Raw genomic sequence first — 25785 nt, 5'->3', positions numbered from 1 at the left:
CTAGTGCTTAGCACAGTGACTGGCACAAACTAGATGCTTACTTATTGACTGTCCAACAGATATGTTGGATACACCAGAAAGAAGAGAAACCAGAAACCATAATAGCTGTAATTAAGAGGCCCCTATAATCTACTTGAGAGATGATGAGGACCTGAACTAGGACTATGCCTATATAATGGAGTGAAGAGAACAGACAGGAAAGATTGATCCAGTCCAGCAAAGTTTTAAAATACCTACTGTGTGACAGGTACTGTGCCAGGCCGCGTTAACATAAAGACCAAAAAACCAAAATCCAAACAGTGCCCTCCTTTAACAAAGCCTTTACACTTAGGATAGAATGGGAGAAGGCAGGGAAGAGACATACAAATGAGTAAGCATATCTGAAATTATAGAAAGTAATCTCAAATTATGGGTGAAGGAGCACTTATATTTTTGTGGGATCAAGAAAGGCATCCTTTAAGAGGTGGCCCTTGAACGGTACTTTTTAAGGAAGCTAGGGGATTCTGTGAACCTGAGGTGAATCAGACTTTGGATATTATTATCTAAAGGCAATAGGGAATGATTGAGGCTTCTTGAGCAAGGGAATGACATGGGCAAACTTTGTGCTTTAGGAATATCAATTTGGCAATTATGAGGTTTAAAAGTCAGGGAGAGGTTAGATTAGAGTCTGAGAAGCCAATTAGGAGATTATTTTAGCATCCTAGGATAGAGATGATGAAGGCATGAATAGTGATGGTAACTATTTGAAAGAAAAGAAAGGGAAACGTGTGAGATAATTAGGGCAGTGTCCAGAAGGAATATATAGTCAATAATCAAAAGCTGCCAAATTATAAATTCTCAAAACTATAAGAAGGCCATTTGGAGATTATTAGTGATATAGGAGATTCAGCTGAATTGTGGATATGGAAGCAGAAGCTGAGTTGCAAAGAATATTAGAAGAAAGTCAATCAGTAAATATTAAGTACCTCTGGGTACCAGGCACTGTGCTACTAAGTGCTGGGTTACAAATATAAAAACATGTTCCCTGCCCTAAAAGGATCTTAGTTCTTGTGGGGGAAGGCAACAAACAAAAGAAATCTAAAAGAGGTGGGGGAGGGTACCCAGTCTGAGGTTAGTGGCTCTGCTCTCCAGTCTAAGGGATGTGAGAATCAAGCTGACTCAGCCTTACAGTGATAGCATTCTGGGGAAGGAAGATAAGATGAAGTGGTCCAGAGATCCAGTAGCAGTGTAGTTGGTGCTAACTGGGGAAAATAATAGGATCTATTTTTTAAGGTTGTTGTGAGGATAAAATGAGATAATATAATTAAGTTTGCTTTGCAAATCTTAAAGTACTACATATTAGCTGCTATTATTATTATTATTATTGGCTTCTTAAACAATTATTTTTTAGTTGTATCCATAAACCTGTATATCTTGGCAGGTAGACTCTTTTTTTTTTTTTTTTTTTAAATTTAAAACCCTTACCTTCCGTCTTGGAGTCAATACTGTGTATTGGCTCCAAGGCAGAAGAGTGGTAAGGGCTAGGCAATGGGGGTCAAGTGACTTGCCCAGGGTCACACAGCTGGGAAGTGTCTGAGGCCAGATCTGAACCTAGGACCTCCCATCTCTAGGCCTGGTTCTCAATCCACTGAGCTACCCAGCTGCCCCCATAATGTGTATTGGCTCCAAGGCAGAAGAGTGGTAAGGGCTAGGCAATGGGGGTCAAGTGACTTGCCCAGGGTCACACAGCTGGGAAGTGTCTGAGGCCAGATTTGAACCTAGGACCTCCCGTCTCTGGGGCTAGCTCTCAATCCACTGAGCTACACAGCTGCCCCCCTGGCAGGTAGACTCTTAAGTAAACATGATAGTCACTTTAAATGGCATTCTTCTTTCTGCCACCTTTGTCAAGTTTTGTTAGTAATATACTGAAAAACTGCTTTGCGTGGATTTATTTTATATCTTGTTACTTTGTTGAAGTTACTGTTTCAATTTTTAGTTGATTTTCTAGTGATTATATCATTTCACATTCTTCTAAAAGTGAAAATTTTGTTTTCTTTGCCTATTTTCCCTCAGTTCCTCTTTTTTTAAAAAAATATATTTTATTTGATCATTTCCAAGCATTATTCGTTAAAGACATAGATCATTTTCTTTTCCTCCCCCCCACCCCCCATAGCCGACGAGTAAATCCACTGGGCATTACATGTTTTCTTGATTTGAACCCATTGCTTTGTTGATAATATTTGCATTAGAGTGTTCATTTAGAGTCTCTCCTCTGTCATGTCCCCTCAACCGCTGTATTCTGGCAGTTGCTTTTCCTCGGTGTTTCTACTCCCATAGTTTATCCTTTGCTTATGAATAGCGTTTTTTTCTCCTGAATCCCTGCAAATCGTTCAGTGACATTACACCGCCATTAATGGAGACGTCCATTACGTTCGATTATACCACAGTGTATTAGTCTCTGTGTACAATGTTCTCTTGGTTCTGCTCCTCTTGCTCTGCATCACTTCCTGGAGGTTGTTCCAGTCTCCATGGAACTCCTCCACTTTATTATTTCTTTTAGCACAATAGTATTCCATCACCATCATATACCACAATTTGCTCAGCCATTCCCCTCGAGGGCATCCCCTCGTTTTCCAGTTTTTGGCCACCACAAAGAGCGCAGCTATGAATATTTTTGTACAAGTCTTTTTGTCCATTATCTCTTTGGGGTACAGACCCAGCAGTGTCCCTCAGTTCCTCTTTTAAAATTTTTTTTATCTTAATGCAATAGCTGGCATTTATGACATATTTAGTAGTGGTGATGGTGGGCATCTTTGCTTTTTCCCTGATCTTATCAGAAAGGCCACTATCCCCATCCCATATAATGCTGGCTCTTTTACTTACACACACACACACACACACATACACACACACACACACACACACACACACACACACACACGCTCATGCGCGCGCGCGCACACACACACACTCTACTCTGATAAAGTACTATGGTAACCATTCCTTTTGTTTTCATTTTTTTTTTAAATTTTATATAATTAGTCAATTTAGAATATTTTTCCTTGATTACAAGAATCATGTTCTTTTCCTCCACTCCTCCTACCCCCTCCCATAGCCATCATGCAATTCCACTGGGTTTTACATGTGTCCTTGATCAAAGCCTATTTTGTTTTCTAATTTTTTAAAAGCAGAAATGGATATTATATTTTGTTAAGCCTTTTACAGTTTATACACTAAAATAGGAATGATTCACAGAAGATTAGCATGGCCCTTTGTGCAGAGAAGACACAAAATTATGAAGTGTTTCATGGTTTTATATTTCTATATAGTAAGGAATGCTGGGGAAATATCAATAATGTAAAAAAAAAGGCCAATAAAAACTTAAAACAAACCCAAGCCACTTCAGAAGATGTTTACAGATTTTTTATTATGCTTATTATTATTATGGTCTCTTTTTTTTATTATTTTCCTAATACTGAACAAGTCTTACTTTTCTGGTCAATAAAGTTGGATCCATTTTTTGTTGCTATTTTTGGGAATAGTTTTATAATTTGTAATTAATTGTTCTTTGAAGTTTGGAGTAGGAGAAAGATTAAGGAGAAATGAATTCTCTTGCTAAAAGTCTTAGGGTTAGAGATGTTAAGAGGACATCCATGCGATGGTGTTCAGCAGGTATTTGGCAAAGTAGAATCCAACTGGAGTTCTTGAGAGAAGTAAATGATGCTAGTTGTGGATTCAGGATTCATCTAGAAAGAGTCTTCTCTTTCAAGACTTGTCTTCGGGGACATCCAGCAATGTCCCCCGATGCAGCATGTAAGTGTTGATTCAGGAAAGGAGACTGAAATGAATGGCCACATTATGTAAGTAGGAGGTCATTCATCTACCTAGAGAGTCTAAAGGGGCAAACATTTGGCGATCTTTTACCAAGGAGAGATTGAAAATGAAGGGCAAGCAGGGGAGAAGAACATTATTCCATAGAAGAACCAGGAAGGGATGAGAGCAAGGGGAGAATGTGATGGGATGCCCTTGGCAAGAAGAAGACTTCTCCCAAGGCTAGAATGGAGGAGGAGGAGGAGAGAAGGGGGAGTGAGGTGGAAGTTTTTTTGAGGCATGGAGTTGGGGGGGGGGGAGTGAGCTCAAGGAGATGGCCAATATTTTCTGTTAAGCCCCAGGACTCCTTTGTAGAAGGGAAGGGAGTGTCACAAACCCTCTTTCAGACCTCATCTTAATTGCTGTTGCCATTTTCTCATGAAGTTCTTTGAGTTCTTAGGTAGGTGTGTTGTTCTTATGTGGTTCTAGTAATAATAATAAGTAATCACTTATATTGTACCTATGATGTGTCAATTACTGTGCTAAGTATTTTCAAACTATTAATTCAGTTGATCTTGACCATAAACTTGAGAAATAAGTGCCAATTATATAATATATTTTAAAATGTTTATATAGAAATATCTATATATAATAAATAAGTGCTATCTCCATTTTACAGATGAGGAAACTGAGGCAAACAGGTTAAGTGATTTGCCCAAGGTCACACAGCTGGTAAGTGTCTGAGGCTGGTTTTGAACTCAGGTCTTCCTGACTCTAGGCCCAGTAATCAATCCACTAAACCACTTAGCTGGTATTGTCACTGAAGTTTGATATCTACTTTGTATTTTTCTAGTTCTCTTATATGGACCTATTTATTTGTTGTTATCTTACTCAAATGTAAATTTCTTAAGGACGAAACTATTTTTGCTTTTTTTGTGTGTGTGTCTCTAAATGCTTAGTAAAGTGCCTGACACATAGTACTTGTTTGTTATATAAATGTCAGAAACTCAGTACCATTTTGTAGCTGTTTTTTCCTTCTAGTTCTAAAATTTTTCTTGGGGTTCTCTGCCTTGATAAGATAACACATAAAATTTTAGGACAACATTTCAGATAGAGAGCTGGGTTTCAAGAATACCTGAGTTCAAATTCATCCTTAGTCACTTAGCCTCTGCCTGCTTCCTTTTCCTCATTTGCAAAATAGATGAGGATAAAGTGAGATAATATTTATAAAAGAAAACATTACATAAATCCTAGTTGCATATCACCATGTTTTATAAGGCTTTTTGTCCTCTGCTGTTTTATTTGTAAGGTCATGCTGTGACTAGTTCTTTACATTTTCCAACTCTAAAATGTTTTCAAATTAGTATGTTCTTTGCTAATACAAATGTGTGTGTGTTTTTTTTTTACTGAGAAAGATTACTTTTGCTTGTTCAAGCTATTTTGGGACTTTTCATTGTGGCAATTATTTTGAGTCCATTCAAATTTCCCAAAATAATGGTGATGAAAATGTCATCTTCACATTTTGTCCCAATTAGTCAATCAATCTGAATGTACTATAAATATATCAATAGCTAAATATTTCCTGGTGTTAAAACCAAGTCATTTTAATTTGTTATTTTTATTTTGGGGTGTATTCCTTATCTATTATCTTTTTTAAAAACTTCTTAAAGAAAATATAACTTAGTGATTTACTTTTTTATCTTCAGTTGTGTTTTCAATATCATTAATTCTCTGCCCTTATTCTTTTTTTTTAATTTTATAATATTTTATTTGATCATTTCCAAGCATTATTCGTTAAAGACAAAGATCATTTTCTTTTCCTCCCCCCCACCCCCATAGCCGACACGTGATTCCACTGGGTATCACATGTGTTCTTGATTTGAACCCATTGCTTTGTTGATAATATTTGCATTAGAGTGTTCATTTAGAGTCTCTCCTCTGTCATGTCCCCTCAACCACTGTAGTCAGGCAGTTACTTTTCCTCGGTGTTTCTACTCCCACCGTTTATCCTCTGCTTATGAATAGTGTTTTTTCTCCTAGATCCCTGCAGATTGTTCAGGGACATTACACCGCCCCTAATGGAGAAGTCCATTACATTTGATTATACCACAATGTATCAGTCTCTGTGTACAATGTTCTCCTGGTACTGCTCCTCTCGCTCTGCATCACTTCCTGGAGGTCGTTCCAGTCTCCATGGAACTCCTCCACTTTATTATTCCTTTTAGCACAATAATATTCCATCACCAACATATACCACAATTTGCTCAGCCATTCCCCAATTGATGGGCATCCCCTCGTTTTCCAGTTTTTGGCCACCACAAAGAGCGCAGCTATGAATATTTTTGTACAAGTCTTTTTGTCCATTATCTCTTTGGGGTACAAACCCAGCAGTGCTATGGCTGGATCAAAGGGTAGACATTCTTTTGTCACCCTTTGGTCTCTGCCCTTATTCTTAAAGTCACTTGAGTATCAAGGTATGTTTGTTGTTGTTGTTGTTGTTGGTGGTTTTTTTTTTTAAACCCTTACCTTCTGTCTTGGAGTCAATACTGTATATTGTAGAAGAGTGGTAAGGGCTAGGCAATGGGGGTCAAATGACTTGCCCAGGGTCACACAGCTGGGAAGTGTCTGAGGCCAGATTTGAACCTAGGACCTCCTGTCTCTAGGCCTGGCTCTCAATCCACTGAGCTACCCAGCTGCCCCCTTTTGTTGTTGTTGTTTTTTTAATAGAGAAATTTGTCAGAATTTTAATAGAATTTCTTTATTTCTCTGCCCCTTCAACATATGTGAGCATATACTACAGTTACTATCATTGTGTTCTTAAGTATCTTGTTTTCATTTTCAGTGATATGAAGTAACACAGTGAAGTCTGTCATGGCCATTGGGAATTATATAAACCTAATTCCTCTAAATCTGATCCTTTAATTATCTGAATAGCACCTCTAAACCATGTATCCACTTAGCTATAAAATTCCTATCTCTTCTAGTTTTATTCAAATTGTGAATATAAAATTGCATGAAATTTGGTCCTTTTTAAATGAGGTAATTTTGTTGGGAAAAATATTTTGCACGGTAAAGATACCAGCGGTTAAGGGAATTTTTTCTGATGGTCTTAAAAATTGCCATCTGACTCCATTTCCATTACTTGGCCATTGAAGCAGTTGAAGGAGGTCACATAGGATAGCTATATGATATTTTTTTCTCTTTCTTGGAGATTCTGTGATCAAAAAAATTCATCACCCTGTGACTAACCTTGGGATGATGAGCCTTTCAGAACTTGGCAACCTGATAGATTTTTGGAGATATAGCATTCTTCAGTCCTATACTCTGTAAAATATTGCACATTTATGTTTATTTGTTCTTCATGTGGAGATTGTAAAGATTTAAAATGTCAATGAATTGGAATTGTTAATTTGTTGCCATGGCTGAATCCTTTTTTGTGAATTATAATGCAAAATAAAAATTTTTTTGAGTAGCTACTATTTAAATGAGTTAATATGATCATTATTTTCTGGATTACTGCCTCTGTGACCTTAGGGAAGTCTTTCAACCTCTTGACTTTAGTTTCCTCATTTTTATAAATGAGGAGGTTGGACTAGATAATCTCTAATATCTCTTTCAGTTCTAAATATTACAATGAAATAGCTCTTGAAGTCCATGTTTTTAAAAAATGTTTTTATAATGCCTTCATATTAATTTCAAAGTTGTCCTTGTCTGTTGTCTTCTCTTCTGTGAATTTTAAGTGATGTTTCAGTTGGCCTTCTGTTTTTTCCATCTTTTGGGGGGGTAATACTATCAGTTTGTAAAAGGTTAAATTTTTTTAAAGTCTCTTAAATTTTCTTATGTTTTAATATTAAGCCAGTATTTTTTTTTTGTATTTTTATACATAGAATTATTTCATAGCTTAATAGCTTTTAATATATTATAATATGAAGATAGACTTTGGGGTCTTATAATTTTAGTGGGATGAATGGAATGGACTTAAGAGATTTTATCTAAAATGATTGGGTCATTTAGCTAAAGACAAAGTAGGGATCTTAGACTCAACATTATGGAGATGCCTGTTACTTGTGACTTTCCAATGTATGAATAAGTCAGAAAAGGGTTAAAAATACATGAAAGAAGTATTGGGTTAGACTTCTGAATGATGAGACTTCTGAAATGGAAGAACATGCTGAAAAAAATTTACAAACATTTTTGGCTTATCACACTGTCAGTGACCTTTGTGGAAACTGTGATAGACAGATGTGTGACACAATAGAATCTAAACAAAGCTGTTCCAATTCCAAGATGAATACTTTAGATTTTAGAAGAATGAACTTGATTTTTGTTTCTTGTAAAATTCTAGAATGAGTTACTAAAAGGGATGTTTTTTGAACATTTAGGATGGAGGAAAACTTTAAGATGGGAGTTGGGATTGTTTTAGATGACTTCTGGGTTGTTGTTGTTTTTTAAGATGAAAAATCACCTATGAGGGATTTACCATGTATAAGAATTGGGCTAAGAGCTGGAGATACAAATAGAAGAGCAAGACAGTTCCTATTCTTAAAAAGCTCACATTTATTTTTTATTCCAAACTTAATACACATAATACTTGAACATACAAAATAAAATGAACATTTCCATATATACATATATATACACACACACACTAGAACAGAGGAAGGTTTGCATTTACAAGATCAAATATCATAGATAATTTCTCTTTTAATATATAACAAATTCAATATAGAACTTTGAAAGATGTCTTCTTTGTTTCTGATTTTTTTCCTTATCTTATTTATATTCCAAAGTGTCTTCTGATACCAGTTTATGAATCTACTAAGAGAATGGATCCCATTCTGGAGAGTTTTAAAAAATTATTTTTAAACTCATACCTTCCATCTTAGAATCAATACTGTGAATTGGTTCCAAGGCCCAAGAATTAAGGGCTAGGCAATGGGGATTAAGTGACTTGCCCAGGGTCACACAGCTAGGATGTGTCTGAGATAATATTTGAATTTAGGACCTTCCATCTCTAGTCCTGGCTCTCAATCCACTGAGCCACCTAACTGCCCCCTCTGGAGAGTTTTAATGAGAAAAAAAATAGTCTATTTGAATTGTAAGTTGTAGTTTTTTATACAGACAAAACAATGGCTTAGATGACTCTTTGATATTCCTGCCAATTGTGTACTTTTTATGCAATTTAAGACTTAAAACAGCTAATAAGTTTCAGAGAAAACCTAATTACTAAATGGTAATGAATTGTGTGTGTATGTGTAAACTCGGGTATATATGAAGAGAATAATTTATGACTTTGACAAGTCTTGCTTAACCTGTACTAAGAAACTGAATAAAAGAATTCTAGTTCTTTTCTTTCTACACAATAAATAAAAGCCTTTAACTTCACCTTGGTGTAGTAGAAACTACACTACGTATTATGTATGAATAGACATTTCTATGTTTACCAATTTGACTATTAGCATACATTTAAATTTTATAAGGCTCTTCTTTTATGAAGACATTGCAAGGTAGATAGTATTATTACCCCTATTTCACAAATGAGGATGATATATATATACACACTTTGTGACAGGAAATATAAAGCTTGAAAATGAGACAATGTGTAAATGATTTATCATGTACCTGTTTAGATAATTCCTTTTCTTTATGAGATATGAAATAATGAGATGAAACTTTCTTCAACAAATAAATCAGACCACATTCATCTGTATAAGTTTTCCCTTCAGGTAGTTACCTTGCCTTTATATGGAAGGGTTAAAAAATAATACGAAGATTTGGAGAGACACATAGTATGATAAGCTTAGAGTGGACAAGAGATCCTTGGGTATGAGAGAATTCTATTTTGCCAGAATTTCTCATAATTTTTGTTCTCTAGTTGACAGGAAATCACTGTTGACTACCAGCAGGTCCTGACAGCAACCAGGAACTCCCAGTTTATTGTATTGTTTTAATTTGGGGAAGAAATCTACTTTTGATCCTTTTTTGCTAGTTTGAGATAGTCTATTTACTGTTATTTAGTGTTTTAAAACTTTTGGGTGAAAGGCATAGCTGAAGATAGTGTTGTCATAACAAGAAGGAGAGGTGCTATTTTACCAGTAACCAGCCTCTGTTTTTGGCAAAGTTCAGTGGTTCTCAACCATTTCCCTTATGAACTGGTTTATTTTCAAATTGAGAAGTTAAATAGGGGAGACTTCAAGTTAGATGAACTATGTTGGAATTTAGGAAAAGGGCTGGAAATTATAGATAGATAAACCCATCATTCCCAACCTGAAACTACAACATAACTTGGCTGGCCAACATTTTGGGAAACATTATTTAACCTTTAGGATTATTTCTTATGATTTGGTCATGTAGAATTTATTCTCACTTAAAGTGAAATGAATGAATGAATGAAATAATGAAGCAAAGTAGAAGGAAAGATGTGGTATTGGCAATAAATTAAGGGCTTGTTTTTAGGTTAAGAAAAATATTGAAGTTATCTTATAAAACTATCACTTCCTAACCACTTCTCCACCTCAGGAAATAGGGGTGAAAGTGCATAGAAAACAGAACTTAAGGGAAAAAAAGAGGAAAGTCATAGAGTATAAATGACCTTTATAAAGGAATTTTTAGAGGGAATTACTTTAGTTGGTTTTATTATAGATTTCTGTGATAACAAATTATTTGGTAAAGAATTGAATTTTAAAGAAGGTCATTCCTCAAGAATTTAATTCCTTTCCAGACAAATGAAGAGACACTGTTAGGAAATTAGCTATATTAAAGGGAAATTGAGAGCTATCATCTTAAATTAAAAAAAAGACAAACTTTTTTGGTAGGTTAAAAATATTCATAGAAGCTTAGTTACAAACAAATTAGGAAATCCTAATTAGAACAAAAATCATTTACTTACAAAATGAGAATATTAGAGATTTAAAAAATATTGTCTAATTCTGTTTGTTTCAAGACAGGTGAAACCTGTTAAATGGAAAATATAAATAAAATAAACTTCGACTCAAATGAAGCAATTTCATCAGCATTCTAAAAAAAAAATGAAAGCAGAGAAAATTAGACTTTGACAAGAACAACAAAATCCTAGTGATATGCTATTGATAACAGAGAATGTCTCATTTTATCCAAAGTACCTTAATTCATATTTATCTAGTATTACCTAAATTAAATATGAATGCTAGATTTAGATAATAAATCAGTTAATTATAGCATGCTATTAGCTTTCTTGGTATGTTAATAATAGGAAGATATAGTACATTTTTTTTGATAGTATACAAATCTTTTTAATAGTTAAAGCTAAGGTTTGAGTTATTAACTACTGACTTGTGAACTTAAGTGCCTACAAACATGATTACATAGAGCCCAGCCCCCTCTTGAGCAAGAAGTCTGTCCTAGGATAAGAAGTTATTTGCTAGCTATGTCTTTCTCCTTCCTACCTCCTTTCTTCACTCGAGTTCATACATAGAAAATGCCCTCTGGTTTAAAACATTTTCCCCCCTTATTATGTGACATTTGGAAAACAAAACTTATTCCCTAATATTGATAATAGATAATTTATGAATATTAAATAAAATATGAATACATCTCTCTTTAGTTCTTTGCCTCCTTTCCCACTGTTTTCCAACTGTTGGAACCTCAGAAAGGTTTCATTTTCTGTCCTCTACTCTCTCATTTCCCATTTTTTTTCCCCTTGCAGCATTTCATTTGTGAACTTGACCCTAATCATGGCTCCAAAAGTAATAAACTTGTATCAAGGGAAAGGAAAGTCTTAAATTCTTAGATGAAATTAGATGTCAACATCTAGAGAGCATTTTGAGTGTTGAGAAATACTAAGAATCTATGTTTCCATCCGACTCTTAATTGTTTTTTTTTTTTGAGCCTGAGTATTCAGCATTGTGTCCATTATGTGTTTTGCATGCTGCCAGATGTTTAGGAACACAGTCAAAAAACAAAACAGTTTCTTACCTTTGAAGAGCTTTCAGGTTTTTTTTTTTCCCTGTGGGTTAGGGATCTATAGGAGTCAAAGTTAGGGAGGGATGATATACCTATATGCAAAAATATGAAAGTACAAGTTAGTTGAGTAAAGATAACACTATTAACAACGAAAAGGATCAGGTAAAACCTCAGAGAACACGACATCTAGACTGATCTTTGAAAGAAGGCAAAGGATTCTGAAAGGCACAGAGGTGAGAAAAAAGTGACTTCTAGACATATGGGGGTCATTACATGAATATAATCATTATTTTTTATTTTGTTTTTCCAGGATTAGCAATGGTATCATTGACCATGTGTTTGATTGCATAATGTTTCAACTACATTGACTTTTATGGGTTAGGTGGGAAATGCAAGAATCATTCAGTACATTGTTTCTGTTGGGAAAACTCATTCCAAGGCTCAAACAACTATTTGACAATGTTGGAAATAATCTATTTCTAATTTGGGAATGCATGGGGAAAAGCAAACTATATGAGAATTTGAGAGTTGTAGCTCTAGTTATAAGAACAAATAGATTGTTTTCAAATACCCAAATTGTAACAGAGATTCTTCATAATTAGTACTATATTTTGTTAAAAGAAATAGAAAATTGAAACTGGTTATTGAACTACAGATTACCTGGTCAATAATACTTAAGTTGTTTCCTTACCTTTTTCCTTTTCTCCTCCCCCCCTGTATTTATTTACCTTAAATTACATCAAAATAATAGAGAAAAAAGGAAAGTAATGAAAAACTACCTCAAACAACAAAGTGAATATTTGAAAAAGTAATTTAACAAAAAATATTTTCTTTACAAATCTATATTTTATAGTATCTTTTGGTAAGGCTTTTTCAGGGTTTTTTTTTTTTGATGGTAGTAAATTATGTTTTTATTTAAGTTTAGTATTGTGCCATGTGTGCAGGTACTTAGAAATTTTTTGTTGTTATTTTTGGATAATATGACATAAAGGGTATATATGCCCTGGAAGGTTAAAGTAAATAAAGATTGAACACAATCTTATTTTACTCTACATCTGCTAAAATTGCTTTCATATTTGATCATCACACAGGATACATTTTCAAACCTTATTGAGCTTATGGATATTTCAACTGCATAGAGCAAGAAAGTATTAGTTCATTCTTGGGAATATGAGAGGAGAGAAACAAACTCCTTATTTATTTTGTATCTAAGGATAAGAATGAAGAGAGACCATAAAGAATCTTTGGGAAATTGATTTAACACGTAGGCTTACTTTATTTACCTTGTTTGTAAATATCTTGTAAAACATTCCTAAGTGACAACATTTGACTCTGGTTTTTAGAAGACAATTTTCTGATTTAGACCTGAATTTTTTTTCTTTTCCTTTGTAAATTGTGTTAAGTTTTGGTTTTTATATCATTATATATATCAGGTGGAGTCAATCTGTGCTCATGTAACTAAGAAAAACAGTTAAGCAAAACCTACTACTCCAGTGGATCTCTGATAGGCAACATTTCACACCTGTAGTCAGTTCTCTAGTACCCCCAAGCTGAGGGGAGGGAAAGGGTATATTTAATCATTTTGTCTTTTATGGCCACGATTGGTCATTAAAATTCAGTTGAGCTATCTTTTAGCATTGTTTTCACTTGCATTATTATAGTCATTGTGCATGTTATTATACTCTTATGGTTTTGTTCCCCCCCTTCTCCCCCCTTATCAGTTCACACAAACCATCCCATTCAACCCATTTATCTAAATTATTTTTTGGGTGCTTTCTGTTATCTGTAGGTAATAATTTTTAACATTCATTTAAAAAATGTTGAGTTTCAAATTCTCCCTTTTCCCCTTACTTTTTAAGGGAAAATAATATGTATTACATTCATATAGAATAATCTCTTTGGCCATTTCCAAGACCATGAGCATTTAACAACTTTATTTCCAGTTTTATTGCTACCATAAAGTGCCATTGTGAATGTATCTATACATGAGATCTTTATACAGTGGGATCACTTGATCAGAGATAATGAACAGTTTAGCAATTTTTCTCTTATTTTTCTAAGTTTTCTTAAAACAATTTAATTCAGTTTTCACTAGCAGTATATTTATTACTGTCTATTATCTCATGGCTCAACCAACATTGTTTTTTAAAAATCATATTTACCTATTTGATATATGTGAGGTGAAACTGTGAGTCATTTTAATTTACATTTCTTTTTAGTTGTAGCACTTTTTCATGTGGTCGTTAATAGTTTGCATTTCTTCTTTTAACCATTAGTGGTTCTTATATTTTGACCCCTCATCTGTGTTGTAGTTATTTTCATCTGTGATTTAACAATGTTTAATAAATAAATATGTGAATAATAGAGCTTAAACTCGGAGGCCAAATGAAGTTTGTTTTTTAAAAAATCATAAAAATTTAAATAGATATCTATTGTTTTTATATCCTCTGCATTTCCTGTTTTTTCTTTTCTTCCACTTAATCCCACCCTCTTAAAAAGTTGTCCTTTTAAAAAAGGAAGAAAAAAACATGTAAAATTAATGTTTATGCAGGGGGAACATGATCCCTTACTTGTATAGAAGTAGGGAGGTGGTTTTTTCCTCAACTTTTCTTTGAGGCCAAGCATAAAGTAAATAGAATTCTAAAGGAAATAAATTTTATAAAGTATACTTATCAGAATATTTAAAAAATAAATGTATAAACCCCAGGTTAAGAATTTCTACTTTATGGCCTAATCTTTTTAAAAAATGCTTTTAAAAACATTGCTTCTAACATAACCCCATAACACATCACAGTGATTTCAGCCACACTTTGCCATAAAGTAGCTCTGGTATTTTTTCACTCCACTTAAATTATAAGACCCTTGAAGGTAGGATCCATATCTTAAAATTCTGTGACTGTTTTCCCTGGTAAAATGCTACTCATATCATGATTGATAGATTTCTTTTTTACACTTAAATTTATAACTAATAGCTTTAAAAAATTTAAACATTCCCTCTATGTTTGCATACTTACAGATAAGAGGTTTTTAGAAGAGGAGGGCATTAGAATTTGACTTAGACTTAATCTGCATTAGCTGTTTCAGCCAGCCAGATGAAAGTTATAGTGAGGTAAATTTTGTAGCTTTAATAAAGGCTTTAGGGTCAATAGCTATATATTCTAAAAACTTATGTTGACCATATTCTATCTTATTTTCTTGCTACTATCAAGAAAATAATTGGCATGCTATCTTACTTTCTGTCCAATTAATGACCTCTTATTCTTATCTATTCTGTTCTTTAGATATTAGGATCAAGGAAGAAGAGCCGGATCCAGAAGAGTGGCAGCTCAGTGGTGATTCTACATTGAATACCAGTGATTTAACACATTTGAGAGTACAGGTGGTAGATGAAGAAGGGGACCAGCCACATCAGGAAGGAAAAAGACTTCGGCGAGTAGCTTGCACCTGTCCCAACTGTAAAGAAGGTGGTGGGAGGTATGCAGATGTAAAAAGCCCTTGTATTAACATGTGAAAATGTTTTTTTTTTTTTAATGAGGAATTGATATAAATTATGTCTCATCTACACTTGCAAAACACAAATTTTTTATTTGTTAAAAAAAGACAAATATAGATGATTTTTAATGACTAATTATTAAAAGACTTTGGTACTTCTTTTGAAACTCATGAATTATTTTTACAATATTTAATAACCATTTGCTTCACTGTTGTTTATCATGTCTAAAACTTAAAATGTTCCCTTTAAACATTTTGATTAGATCTAATTCAAAGACATGTTAGTAGAAGCTGTTGCTAAGTCCTATTTAAAAACTGTCACATGCAAAGAGGAATTTTATTCAGGACTTTAAAATAGTGAAGCTAAATTCAGAACATTTTTGTACTTAAAAACAATTGAGTTTTCTTTAAAGTATTTTGTGTAATAGGTTAAAAGATTGTTTTTCATCCTGCTATATTTCAAATTAACTTAATTGATATCAAGTTTTTGCTACTGAGTTAATCTATCAGTGATTTATATCTTGTGTGTATGCCTGTGTGTGTATATATGTACATATATATGTGTGTGTGTGTATATATATATATATATATACATATAAATATAATATCTGTATATGAATCCTAGTATATAACTTTTTAAATCTCTGTAATAAACTAGCAAACATTCTTAAGGACTTCATTCAAATTCTATAGATTCAGTTATTTGTATAATCTTTTTTATCAGACACAGAGACCTAATACTTAGGGAACACTTCTAACTTTTAAAAAAAAATTGCATTTATGTGTGTGAGAGAGAAATTCTGACTAAAAACCAGAGTCCAAAAATAGCCCAAATATTTGAAAATGCCAAAATTGCAATATTTTAGTAGGAATTTTGAACCTTGTGATTCATCGTAACAAGCTTTGACTTGAACATGAAGTGACACAACTAGATTATTTATGATAGTGTTGATAATTATGCTAGTTAGTGAAAAAACTACTTTGATAATAAATTAATGCAGAGGATTCTACATCAGCAATAACAAAACATAATATATGCATAAATATACTTACTATAGGGGGCAGCCGGGTGGCTCAGTGGATTGAGAGTCAGGCCTAGAGATGGAAGATCCTAGGTTTAAATCTGGCCTCAAACACTTCCTAATTGTGTGACACTGGGTAAGTCACTTAATCCATCTTGCCTCTAGCCCTTACTGCTCTTCTCCCTTGGAACCAATACACAGTATTGTGGAACCAATACACAGGATCTAAAAAACCCAAATATTTATTTTAATATAAATTTTGATATAATTTAATTTGATATAAATTTTAATACAATTTATAATTTTAACATAAATATATACTTAATATAAAGTGTTAAAACAAGTAGCAGGCATTTTGGGAGTATTACATTTCACTTCTGCTTAATGATTAACATAGTTACTATATAGATTTGCATGATATGAGCATCAGTTCATAATATTCAGTACAAAGAAAATAATTTTATTTCAAAAATATTTTTTTCTTCTCTACTCTTCATAGTAATATCTTATCTCATCTGTCTCACTATCTAATATTTTCCTAACTTCTCACATATGTACTCTGAAAAAAACCTGATATCATTAAGAGGGGTTATTTCATATTTTCTGTACTCTGAAACTTAATATGAGAAATCTTAATATTTTTCGCTAACCTACTCAACATTGATCCTTTGCACATTGGTACACTGGATGTCACTACACTGTTAAACCACTGAGGGCAAAGTAGGTACAGAAGGACACAAAGCAGGAAGCTAAAAATATCAGTTAATACTAAAATTGAAGCTAGAAAGTGTCAGGGATATTATAATTATGATAAGCTTTGCATATAATCTTATAGTACTAAGAATGGCATATCAATTCTGGTGTTTTAATTTTTACTCTCTCTTGCCTTCATATCACTTATTCCCTATCAGTTCTCTGATGCCCATGTAGAACAAAATTTTTCTGCTGTTGAATTAGCAATGTGATAATTTAGGAACTTGCCACTTAATTGCTTGTAAATATGTCCTCATTTCTTCCTTATTTAACTGAATATATTTTCTCCAGGAAAATATTATTTGGAAAATTCAGATTTAGAAAGTAGACTTAATTTTTGTTGCATAAAGAGCACATTTAGCATCTTAATATTTTAGGACCTACAAGCTTAGAAATAGAAATAAAAATCATGAGAAAAGAAGTAATAGGTTTTCTGTTGAAGTTACTGGAATGAATTGAAATATGACTTTGAATCTCAGAATTAGGATCAAGGAACATCTTCATTCGCTAGAATGATGAGATAAATCTAATAAAATTTTACAGGAGTAAACACGAAATTTTATATACATGGGGTAAAAATCAACTTCATAAACACAGAATGGTTTGCCAACAATTCATGTGAAAAACATGTAAGGTTTAAAGGAACTAATGAAAGCACTGTCCATCAGTAGTATGATAGCAGTGAAAAACGCCATTAATGTGCTTATTATCTTAGGTTACCTTAAGAAAGACTTTTGGTCCAGCAAAAGAGAGGTGTTCTGACCACCTCTGCAGTATAGTGTGTCACTGTTGGGCACTACATTTCAGAGAGGATAGCGATCAGTTAGAGCATATATGCCATGTGTGAGGTTTGGTTGAAAGAACTTAGTAGGGTGGTTAGCCTAAAAAGAAAAAGGGTTCTGTGTTGGGCATTGGTTATAAGCTTTTGAAGTATCTGAAGGATTATTATGTAGAAGAGGGTTTAGTTTAGCTTTATTTTGCCTAAGTTTTATAAAGGCAAAAATAGCAGCATGGATGGAAGTTGCAGACAGATTTAGGAAAAAATTAACTAGTAAATCATAGCAGTCAATATTTTTTGCTCTTTTCTAGCCTACCTCCAATTCAAGGTATATTTAGAATGAGGGCATGTAATTCAATAATTATATTTTCAGATAAATAATTATAAGCGTTATTAATTCTCTTCTATACATATTTTTACTCATTAGGCAATCTTATGAGCTGTAAAAATTAAACATAAGCTAAATTTTGTAGCTTGAAAATGATCTGTATAAAATACTCTTTTATACAAAGTTAGAACTTATTCCAACAGCTACTAACTTAGAATTATTCCCTGACTTTAAACAAAAGACAAGTATTCAAAAATACTCAAATTTATTTGAAATTAAATGTATGTTCTGAGAAGTATTCAGATTTCTGTTTCATAAAGTAAAATCTTTGTTTTAATTAAAAAAATAACCTTTAAAAATAAACCAGTGGAGAAATATCTTGTGTTTGTTGGAAAGTAGTCACATTTATTGTACAGTAAAATTTTTATTCACATATATTTTATATGATGGAATTGAATTAAGTTTTTTTATGTGGAATTCATAAAATGCCTACTTCTGATTTCTTCCATAACTTTTAAGTTTTGCATGATGGTATCTAAAAAAGATTGCAAATGATAAATTGCGAATAATGTTCATTAAACTTTGGTTTTATTTTTAAAAAAAATAACCCTGTTATGTGTCTTTTTTTTTTTTAGAGGCGCCAATCTTGGGAAAAAGAAACAGCATATTTGTCATATACCAGGATGTGGTAAAGTGTATGGGAAGACATCACACTTAAGAGCTCACCTTCGCTGGCATTCTGGGGAACGTCCTTTTGTTTGTAATTGGGTGTTCTGTGGGAAAAGATTTACTCGAAGTGATGAGTTACAGCGGCACAGAAGAACACATACAGGTTACTAACATTTGTTTTTATTGAATTAAAATATGGGATTTAAACTTACTTATCCTTAGCAGTTGGGGTCCTTTTAAAGACAATAAACATTTTTAAAAATAAGAAATTTTATTTTTTATAGATCTTAAAAGTGTAAGCTAGTGATATTAAAAACTATTAATTTTCATTTGCAGTGGCACCAGTTTAGAAGACATTCATTAAATTGATCATTAAAAACTAAATCCAAACAACTTTCCCATATATCTTGAAATTTATTGTTAGGACCTGCTAAAATCATTGAAGATTTAGTTTTTTGCTCTTCTGATTGTTCTTTTGGTATTCTGAGTTGTTAGCTCTCACAACTAGTTTTCTTTATTTATGACACTCTTTACTGAATAGATAATGTTTGTACCTTTCTTGTTTACCTTTCATATCTTTATCAGCATAGATAAGTGATGGGCATCATTTCCATTTTATTTTTTGTAGGAAGGGAAGAAATACAAATTAAACAGTGGTTCCCAGTGGTTAGTACCAAGATTTTAGTGCTTTGATCTCAGCAATTTTTCCATTGTTGTGTTATGTGTAATTTTTAAAAAATGACCTAGGGTTTCCCACCTTACTGCTTCTGGGATGAATTTCTTTTTTTTTTTTTAATTGCTAGTGACTTACTGAATGCTTGCAGTGTGTAAGTCATTGTGTTCTGGTACAACATATATTCTCACCCATATATCTTACAGTTACCATTAGCTTATGGATTAAAGATTTATCTATTAGTAGTAGATATGAAAAAGCATATGCATAGTACTTGCTCTGAAGTTTGAATAGTAGTTAGAATGGTATGGACATACATGAAACAACAGTGAAATATGAAAGATAATATCCAGTTTGAGAATGTTCAAGAATGGGGATTATTTAGATATATAGGAAGGAGAAATAGATCATTTCGTATGATGGGGAGCATATATGAGCCAAGACTAGAAGAAATGAACCCTTAGGACTATAAAGAAACTAGCCCATATAAAACAGTGAATCTTAGGGAGAAATGGTAGCATCAGAATGATGCAGACTTGCTATGAACCAGATGATAAACAGACTTGAAAGTTAGGAAGAAGCCTAATCTAAATTGTAGGGTTTGTTGGTTTCCCTTATTCTACTGCTGCTGCCGCCCCCCCCCCCCCCCCCCTCAATAAAACTCCAAGCCAATTAAGATAGTACTAAGATTTTTTTTTTTTTAAACATGGTCCTAGCAAAATTGTTGTATTTAAGGAATATTCATCTGGCATTAATTTGTGGCATAAATTCTTGAAAGAGGGATGTCCTGACATTTTGAAATAATGACTGTTGGAATAAAGTTTGACTATAAGATGATATAGTTCTACATAAATGGTAATTAATGATAGTGTGGTAGAAAGGGGCCAAGTAGAAGGGATATGTCTTTCCATGAAAAAATAAACAGAATTTGGTGACTTAACTGAATTTTCTTCAGGACCATCACAATCCCCTTAATCCTTTTGCCTTTATTTCTACACTACCAAGCCAATGAATTTTCCTCATATCACAAGCTCAGTCATCTGATTGTCTACAAAGATATACTTTGTGAAGAAAATCTAAATCCCATACTAGTACACAAGTTACAGGTTCAGAGAAAAAAAGTTGGGATTTAGAAAGCACTTGGGCCCTCTAAACTCTCCTGTAGATCTTTTTTCTTTTTCCTTATCATTCCTTGTAAGGCTCTAGCTCAAAATTGGTTTTTCCATAAGTCACCATGATTTAGTGGTTTTTCCTTCTGGATGTTGCCAGGCACTTCTTTATTGGGTATTCTTTCTCTTTTCTGCAAGAGGGAGCTGGTGGCATATTGATCAGAATGTTGGATATGGAGTCAGGGAGACCTGAGTTCATATCCAGCCTAAGAAACATTAGCTTTGTAACCCTGGAAAAATCAGTTAACCGTTGTCTTTCTTAATTTACTTTAACTGTAAAATGGGGATAATGGCAACACTTGCCTCAGAGGTGTGTTTTGAGGATCAAATGAGATATTTGTAAAGTATTTAGTCCAGTTCCTGCCCATAGTAGTTGCTATATAAATACTTACTTCCTTTCCTCTTCCTCCCTTTATCCCCTCACAAATATTTGTTGTAATCTCTTGGTAGTCCAGTACCTATAATATTTTTTTTATTCTTTTCAAGATTCTTGAAGATGAGTTTTTGCTTTTCATAATTCCTTTATATGAATATGGTTTCCTTAAAAACTTCTTAGTAAAAAAATTCCTCATGTAATGTCACTTTTTATAAATTGACTAAACCCCATAATGATATTTAATGTGTCCCTTAACTTCAAATGTAAGTACAAAAAGTTTAAATCCCTTGATCCCATAGGATATGCTAAAAAAATTTTTTTATGGTACAGTGTTTCATAAATATAAAATTTCATTCATTTTCAGATATAGTAAAAAAAACCCCACATTCAAATCCTACTTTTACAAATTCATTTTATGATCTAGAGGCAAGATTGTGAAGGGTCTTTTGGTAATCAGAATCACAACTCAGGAGCCTAAAGCAAATTGTTATTCTTCATTAGATATGCATGAGGAGGCAATTGTATTCTTTTGGGACTGTGCATTTACTTATTGTATGAAAAGTTTCTAGTAAAAGCCTACTTGTTTATTTGGATGAGGAAGATTTGCCCTTGCCTTAACTTCTTTCATGGCATGATTAACAGAAAACAGTATGTATTTTATTTATTAAGTAATTAAGACCGTTCTTTTAAAGAAATTAATTTTTTTCCTGGCAGGTGAAAAGAAGTTTGTTTGTCCAGAATGTTCAAAACGCTTTATGAGAAGTGACCACCTTGCCAAACACATTAAAACACATCAGAATAAAAAAGGTATTCACTCTAGTAGTACAGTGCTGGCATCAGTAGAAGCTTCACGAGATGAAACTTTGATTACTGCAGGAGGAACGACACTTATCCTTGCAAATATTCAACAAGGTTCTGTTTCAGGGATAGGAACTGTTAATACTTCCGCCACCAGCAATCAAGATATCCTTACCAACACTGAAATACCTTTACAGCTTGTCACAGTTTCTGGAAATGAGACAATGGAGTAAATATTACACAAATACTTATTCATTGTGGTTATTTTTATACAGTAGTGAGAAGAATATTGTTCCTAAGTTCTTAGATATCTTTTTATTGATGTGCAAAAATTTTTGGATTGACAGTAACTTGGTTATACATGACACTGAAATGCCTTACTTTGTATGATATTCCATAGTATATTAAAATGGTAAAATTGCATGGGTTTTGTAGGTACTTTTGGAATCTAGAAGAGATGAAATTTTACCAAGTTATATAAAGAGAAAAATGAATTTAACAATGGGAATGGTAGTCTAACCAAATGCATCAATCCTGTGTGGTTTAGTGTAAAAATGAGAACATGTTGGTATTTATCTATTGTAAGATAAAAGAAGTTGGTGGATGAAAGAAATCATGTTATGATAAAAGAAATTTTGTAATTTTCTTGATGACTGGAATTTTTATTATGCATAACTGACAAATCAAGTTTCCAAGCAAATGTTACCTAGTGTAGGCTTTACTTAGCTCATCAATTTGTCATTTTGAAGCTAATTATTTTAATTAGGTTAACTATGTACAATATTTTAAGCATTACTCTTGTAAGATTTTGAAAACTACATTTTAACATGGAACTCTAGGGATAGTCACCTTTTAAATCCTGTTGAAAAGCCATGTTTAAGATTTAATTTGCCAAAATGATGTCTTGTTAATATTATTCTTTCAATAACGAAGTTGGGCAATATAACCAATGTTTAAAAAAAAGCTTAAAATGTATAGGTTGAGGCATTTGGGTGGTAAAAACAATGTTGTGAATTATCCCTTTTCTTGAACATTGGAGGACCAAAAATAAGGTGTATTGCGTCTTAGCAGTGATTTTTTTTTTTAATCAAATCTTGTTTCCAAAACCATCTGTCTGCCAGGGCCTTAAAAGCCATCATGTAAGTTACCAGTAAAGTATAACATATGCAAACATAACAGAAAATCACTTCCATAGTGACAATACTCCAACCACATGGATATTAGTCATAGAAAACTAGAGGTTTTATGAGTTTTTTTTTTTTAAGAAGTTTTTTGGCTAGGTAGTCAGTCTGCACTTAAAATATCAACCATTTTCCTTTTTTTTTTTGCTTTTCCCTTTAAATTTATATGTATCCAATACACTTAACTGAAAAACATATATGTTTTTTTATTACGCTGTATTTTCTTTTTATAATTATTGTTTATATTTTCAATTATAGAAAAAAATGTACAAAATAAAGTTACATTGCTGGTCTGTAAGTGCTATACCATTTTCCTAAAATGTACACCAATAACTGCAGCAGTTCACCTATTTACAAAAATTTGAAATTCTGTTCATTTGTTATTCTTAAGACCACCTCAGATTTAAAGGCTACCTTATTGTACGTTTAAAGTGTATTATAACAGTGTGGTAGTTAATAAAACACTATTTTTTTTCTTTTGAGTTGCTGTATTCCTATGCCTTTAAAATACTGCTGTGGTATGTTTTGTGAAAATTTTGTGGCTTTGGTTTTCTTTCAACATGGTTTATAATGAACTCGTTTATTTTTAGATTCCAGATAGAGACTGTATTAGATGCTGAGATTATTCTGTTGGAAGTGTATTTATTTGGGAAATCTGTGTAGGCATTTTCTAGACATTTGGCAATTTGTTTTTGCTTGCCAATAGCTTTTCCACTATGGGAAGATAAATTGGGTTTGTTTGTGTGGCTGGGGAGGTGGGGGGAGAGTGTGCTAGTCAACCCACCCTGCATCAGGTTGATCAATGCCAATTTGTAACCTTTACTGCTGCGACCTCTGTTACTAGATTTAAGGGAGCACAAGCACCTTGAGAGTTCACTGACAATCATGAATTTGTGTGAAGGTCCAATAAAAAGGTAATAATGCCTTTAACACCTACCTCACAGGGTTGTTGTGAGGGTCCAATGAGCTGATGTATGTAAAACATTTTGCAAACCTTTAAAGCACTATATAAAAGACAACTATTTCAACAAAAAGGATATGTTTCAAAGAGATATACTTCAGCAATGTTGAAAGAGAGGTAAGATAGGAAAGGAATGCAAAAAGTTAATCTCTTTTTCAGTTTTTATGGGAAATCACATTTCTTTCACGTATAGACAATGTAGATGGAACTCCTGGTTTTACATTAGGTACATAAATATAAATTAACACTGTTCTTATAGGGCAATTCTCCCTGCAGAGGTGTCCTCCCTTCCCCCCCCCACACACTTATAGACAAAATATTACCATGTACATAAGGCTTGAGTTCATAAAAAGTAAAAAAAAAAAGCTATTTGAACCTGGGTTCATGGGGCTTAAACCACTAGTCAGCAGTCATTTATAAATATATATTTCAGAGTAATATCAAATTGTGGTCACAAATAATTATTAAGCTTCTGAGAATAGTCACTGGAGCAGAATGTTAAAAAATAAGATGCACATTTAATGCTGTGTGGAATTATTTTCTAAGTAAAACGGAAACTTTATTATTATGCCACTCTTTACCCATGCATCTATACTTTCACCTTGGCGTGGGTACTTCAAGGAAGGTAAGTAGTTAGGCATTTTCATGCTATCTGCATCAGGTGTCTGATGTTTAAGGGCCCTTTCAGATGCATAGACATCATGAACTATAGATCTTCAACTAACAGATATCAAAGCACGAATTTAAATACTAGAAATTGTTGACCACAAACCCAATCCTATATGTTCCTAGCTTTTGATCATTAAGAAGATAGAGGATCTTCCCCTCACCCCCCTTTTCCCATTCCAGTGAAATTACACTGGTCTGAATTTAGGCCATTTGCAATTGCAGGCCACACTCCTAAAAGAGCCTCCTTTTGAAAGGAAATACATAGTGTTAAAAGTTATTCATTAAAGACCATTTTTTTGTTGTTTCTTTTAGATCTCTAATTTCCCTGGTGTAAAGTAATCTGCTGGAGGAAGATCCTACTAATACAACTAAACTCATACTATTTGCAATTGTTAAGCAACTAATGATTTGAGTTCCCTGGGCCACTAGAAGTGTAATGTGCCCAGTGTTCCTCCAAGAGTGTCAGAGGTAGGGTTTGAACCAGATCTTTCTGACTTCAAGGCTGGCCCTGTATCTACTAGGTCATTACTTTTAACAATTATGTGCCAGATTTGAGAGAAAAAATATAAACTATATTTGCACAAATATGGTAAATTATTTCTTTAATAGACGTTCTTGAATCTTATTCTAAGAACAAGCTATAGTTCAGATGTTTCTAGTGCAGGTGTTTATAGTATAAATCTGGTTTGTTTAGAATTGTCCATGTATATTTTTCCAAGATTTTTGATGAAGTAATTTTTCTGATTCCGTTTTGTTTTTTAAAAAAATTACTGGACTCATCTTTAATTTTGTTTATTTGGTTTTTATTAACTTCAGACTTATCAGAAGTAACTTTATTAATTGACTAGGTAGGTCTAGTAAAGAATTACAAGTGTGCCTCAGTTTAAGTAAACACTACGAATATCCACTTTAACATAAAAGAAATCAAGGGGAGATTATTCATTTACAATGAAATTTCTTTAAAAGAATTTAAGAGCAACTCCTCTTTTAAAAATAATTGTTTATAAATATTTAAATACAACTTTCCAGATTCACATCTATTGGATAAAGTGAGGTAAGTGGCCTTAGTCCTTGCGAAACAGTTGGGATTTTTTTTTTCAAAAAAGTACCTATGACCGTTAAGTGTGAAGTCCATACACATATTAACAAAATGTGCATAGAGTCATTGGATAAAGGAATAAGTGCT

General features: G+C 33.1%; 1 protein-coding gene and 1 non-coding gene across 3 annotated transcripts in view; both read left to right on the top strand.

Moving 5' to 3' along the window:
* Positions 1-23451, top strand: part of SP3 (Sp3 transcription factor) — a 48928-nt gene extending 25477 nt beyond the window's left edge. For both annotated transcript variants that reach the window (XM_007494394.3, XM_007494393.3), the window contains 3 exons: positions 15012-15204; positions 18739-18935; positions 21705-23451. In XM_007494394.3, the coding sequence (XP_007494456.1) occupies positions 15012-15204; positions 18739-18935; positions 21705-22021 (707 nt within the window). In that variant the 3' untranslated portion in view covers positions 22022-23451. The remainder of the gene's footprint in view (positions 1-15011; positions 15205-18738; positions 18936-21704) is intronic.
* On the top strand, positions 3192-3294 carry LOC130454162 (U6 spliceosomal RNA). Its single transcript, XR_008911837.1, has one exon. It is a non-coding gene; the product is annotated as a U6 spliceosomal RNA (small nuclear RNA).
* Positions 23452-25785: the final 2334 nt, after the last annotated feature.

This window comes from Monodelphis domestica, chromosome 4, assembly GCF_027887165.1.
Source record: "Monodelphis domestica isolate mMonDom1 chromosome 4, mMonDom1.pri, whole genome shotgun sequence".
NCBI classification, from domain to species: domain Eukaryota; kingdom Metazoa; phylum Chordata; class Mammalia; order Didelphimorphia; family Didelphidae; genus Monodelphis; species Monodelphis domestica.
Note: the sequence above shows the minus strand (reverse complement) of the source record. Positions and strands in the feature narration are given on the sequence as shown.